Here is a 3,874-nt window from a genome sequence, read left to right on the forward strand (position 1 = left end):
ATAATGTTAACAATATTACCTAAGTGGGGAAGGAAGGTAGTGGGGAAGGAAAAGCAGGGAAGGTATGGAGGAGGAAGCCGAGAGACATTGATCTTAGTATGGAGTGCAGTGTGAGTCTTTCGGGAGAAAAAAGGAGGGGAAGGGAAACATATACTAATAAAAGTGATGTGATGATTGATGATGAAGACAGAGAAGGGAAGAAAAAGAGAGTGTTATCGTTGTCTGATGAAAAGGTGACGAGCCCCACTACTTGGGCTCTCGGTGATAAATGAGCTACATCCTCTCTTGGAACTGTAGGGGTTTTGGGAGCACCGCTGCAGTTAATGCGCTAAAACGCATTGTTTTTCTTGAGCGTCCCCAAGTGTTGTTCCTTTCGGAGACAAGATTGAAGGCTTTTGAGATGGAAAAAATTAAACAAAAAATAAAATTCAATTCTTGCTTTGTAGTTGAGTGTGATGGTGAAGGAAGGAGAAGGAGTGGGGGTCTTGCACTTCTGTGGCATGGATCTATTGATGTAGTGGTGAGAACGTACTCATTGAATCATGTTGATGCGTTGGTGGGGGTGAATGAGTTTGAGGAGTGGCGCTTCACGGGTATTTATGGGCATCCTAAGGAGGAGAATAAATATAAGACCGGGCAGCTGCGTAAAAGCCTTAGAGACTCGAATGCAAAGCCGTGGCTTGTGGGGGGCGACTTCAACCTAATGATACACTCACATGAAAAAAAGGGAGGAAGAGGTTTATGCTTTGAGGAGGCCGACATTCCCCGTAATGCAGTTGATAGGTGTCATCTCGAAGACCTTGGCTTTATTGGGCATGAGTTTACTTGGATAAACAACCAAGGTGGACCGAAAAATATCCAAGAGCGCTTAGATAGATTTCTTGCAAATAATGCTTGGAGGGAAGCTCTTATGGGGTCTTTACTCACCTAAAGAAGAGGAGAACTGATCATTTACCCATTCTTTTATCCATCAAGGAGGCCGTACCAAAACAGAAAAAAAAAGAAAAAGAAATTTTTTTATCGTTTTGAGGAGATGTGGCTCCGGGATGAGAATTGTGCTGAGATAGTGTCGGAGGCATGGGAATGTGGTGGCGATCTTTGTTCGAAAATAGCCTTTACTTCATCAAGGCTAAGTGCTTGTAGTAGAGATAAATTTGGTGACTTTGTGAAGGAATTGAATGATTGTAGGGTGCAAATGAAACATTTGATGGAAGAGGATCAATCGGAGGAGGTAATTGCGAAGATGAGAGCTATAGATGACTGTATGGATGAGCTTGAGAGGAGGGAAGAGATGTATTGGAAGCAACGAAGTAGGCAAGAGTGGTTGAAGCATGGTGAAAAAAATATGTCTTTTTCCATCACAAGGCAAAACAAAGAGAAAAGAGAAATAATATTTCTCTCATAAAAGATGCTGCTAGTAATTTGTACAATGATGAGGAGCAAATTCTGAAATTTTCGCTTCTTATTACGAGGGCCTATTTGTAGGAAATAGTAGTATCGAGCAAGAGCCTGTGTTGGAGAAAGTTGATCCTATTATTGATGAGAGGCAGTACACAAATTTGGCAGCCCCTTACACTGCTGATGAAGTCCGAGTTGCACTTTTCCAAATGCACCCTACAAAGGCCCCGGGCCAGATGGTATGTCTGCAATCTTTTTTCAAAAATTCTGGGACATAGTTGGGTTGATGTTGTGGGAAATGTACTTGATATTTTAAATAATGATGGGGATGTAGGTTCTATTAATCAGACTCATATTGTATTGATTCCGAAAAAAGAAGAATGTGAGTCTCCTGTTGATTATAGGCCTATTAGTTTGTGTAATGTCTTATATAAAATTGTCACAAAAGTGCTAGCAAATAGATTAAAATTGGTGCTTCCTTACATTGTTCATGAGTCTCAGAGTGGTTTTGTTTCGGGACGTCTGATCACGGATAATGTGCTGGTGGCTTATGAATGTTTCCATTATCTCAGAAAGAAAAAAAAAGGAAAAAAAAGGCTACCTTGGTCTTAAGCTTGATATGAGTAAAGCTTATGATAGGGTGGAGTGGACTTTTTTGGAAAAAATGATGTTGAAATTGGGGATGCCGGAGGTGTTTGTGGGGTTGATTATGAACTGTGTTTGTACTGCGTCTTTTGATATTCTGGTCAATGGTCAACCTTCGAGAAAGTTTAAGTCTAGTCGAGGCCTTAGACAAGGGGATCCCATTTCCCCTTTCCTGTTTATTCTGTGTGCTGAAGGCTTATCTGCTTTGATCTGTGATGCGGAGCGAAGGAATCATATTCATGGGGTGAAAATTGGTAGATATGTTAAACCAATTTCTCACCTATTTTTTGCAGATGATAGTCTTCTTTTTGTGAGAGCTACTGAAGAGGAAGTTGAGAAGGTGATTGGAATTCTGTCTACTTATGAAGTGGCTTTGGGTCAGAAACTGAATATGGATAAATCAGAGGTATCATTTAGCCGAAACATTGATCAAGAACGGAAGAATACGCTTCAGATGAAGTTATTTTTTAAGGCTGTCGAAGGACATGACAAATATCTTGGATTGCCAACTTATATTGGTAACTCTAAGAAACAGGTTTTCCAGAATATTCAGGATCGGATTTGGAAGAAACTTAAGGGGTGGAAGGAGAAGTATTTGTCTCAAGCCGGAAAGGAGGTTCTGATTAAATCAATTGCGCAAGCAATCCCGACATATTCTATGCAATGTTTTGCGATCCCGGATAGCATTTTAAATGTTGTAGAAAAATTATGTCGTCAGTTTTTTTGGGGTCAAAAAGGTGAAGAAAGGAAGATTTCTTGGATTGCTTGGGATAAGTTGTATGCTTCAAAAAATCAAGGAGGGCTTGGTTTCCGGAATATGAAATTTTTTAATAGGGCTCTTCTCGCAAAGCAAATGTGGCGCATTCTCTCAAATGAGGACTCCCTTATGTCCAAGGTTCTTGAAGGTAAATATTTTCCGCACACTTCGTTGTTGGAGGCAAAAATCAGTCCGAATGCTAGTTATACTTGGCGTTCGATTTTGGGTGCTCGTGATGTTCTCATGAAAGGTGTTAGGAAGAACATTGGGGATGGAACGTCTATTGATATTTGGAGGGACCCTTGGGTTCCAAATTTGCCCGGTTTTAAGGTAGGGTCGAGCCAAGAAACCAATGTTATGGGTTTCAATTGTGTGCGTCAATTGTGGAGCAATAGAGAATGGGGATGCGAGTGTGTTGAAGACCATTTTTTTCAGAAAATGAGGTAAAAAATATTCTGAATATCCCCGTACTTCAGTTTGACCGTAAATATTCGTGGACTTGGCATTACACCAAAGATGGTAATTATTCCGTGAGGAGTGCTTATCATATGTTGCTTGAGGAAAAAAAGCGTGAGATGGCTTCTTCTTCTCATGTGGGCTGTTGCTGTAATTGGAAATCTATATGGCGCACAGAGCTTCCCCAGAAAATCAAGTTATTTGCTTGGCGTGCAATTAGAGATGTTGTGGCTGCTAAGAGCAATTTAGCTCGACGAGGTATGAATGTTGATCAATTATGTCCTTTGTGTGGTGAATGTAATGAGTGTACTCTGCATATGCTAGTGAAGTGTGGAGATGCGAAGCAATTTTGGTATATTTTGCCACTGAGATTAGAAGTGGAGAAGTTTGGTGGGGAAACGTTTAGGGAGTGGTGTAACTCGGTTAGGAAGGCTTATAAAGATGAGGTTTGGTGGAACATCTTTTGGAGTATTGCATGGCGAATTTGGTTGAAATGCAATAGGTGGTGTTTTGAAGGTAAGAGGTATGAGATAAGTGAAGTCATCCATAGAGCTGTGAGTATGGTTGGAGAATTTGAGCAGGCACAGGAGATTAGTAATACAATTCCCCCTGCCCCGA

The 3,874-nt window shown here is 40.8% G+C and overlaps 1 protein-coding gene across 1 annotated transcript; it reads left to right on the forward strand.

Moving 5' to 3' along the window:
* The first annotated feature begins 268 nt into the window (after positions 1-268).
* Positions 269-931, forward strand: LOC145557692 (uncharacterized). The gene has a single exon (XM_081618867.1). The coding sequence runs from the start codon at positions 269-271 to the stop codon at positions 929-931; it is 663 nt and encodes a 220-aa protein (XP_081474993.1).
* The last annotated feature ends 2,943 nt before the right edge of the window (positions 932-3,874 follow it).

This window comes from Chenopodium album, chromosome 9 (genome assembly GCF_948465745.1).
Source record: "Chenopodium album chromosome 9, dcCheAlbu1.1, whole genome shotgun sequence".
NCBI lineage: Eukaryota > Viridiplantae > Streptophyta > Magnoliopsida > Caryophyllales > Amaranthaceae > Chenopodium > Chenopodium album.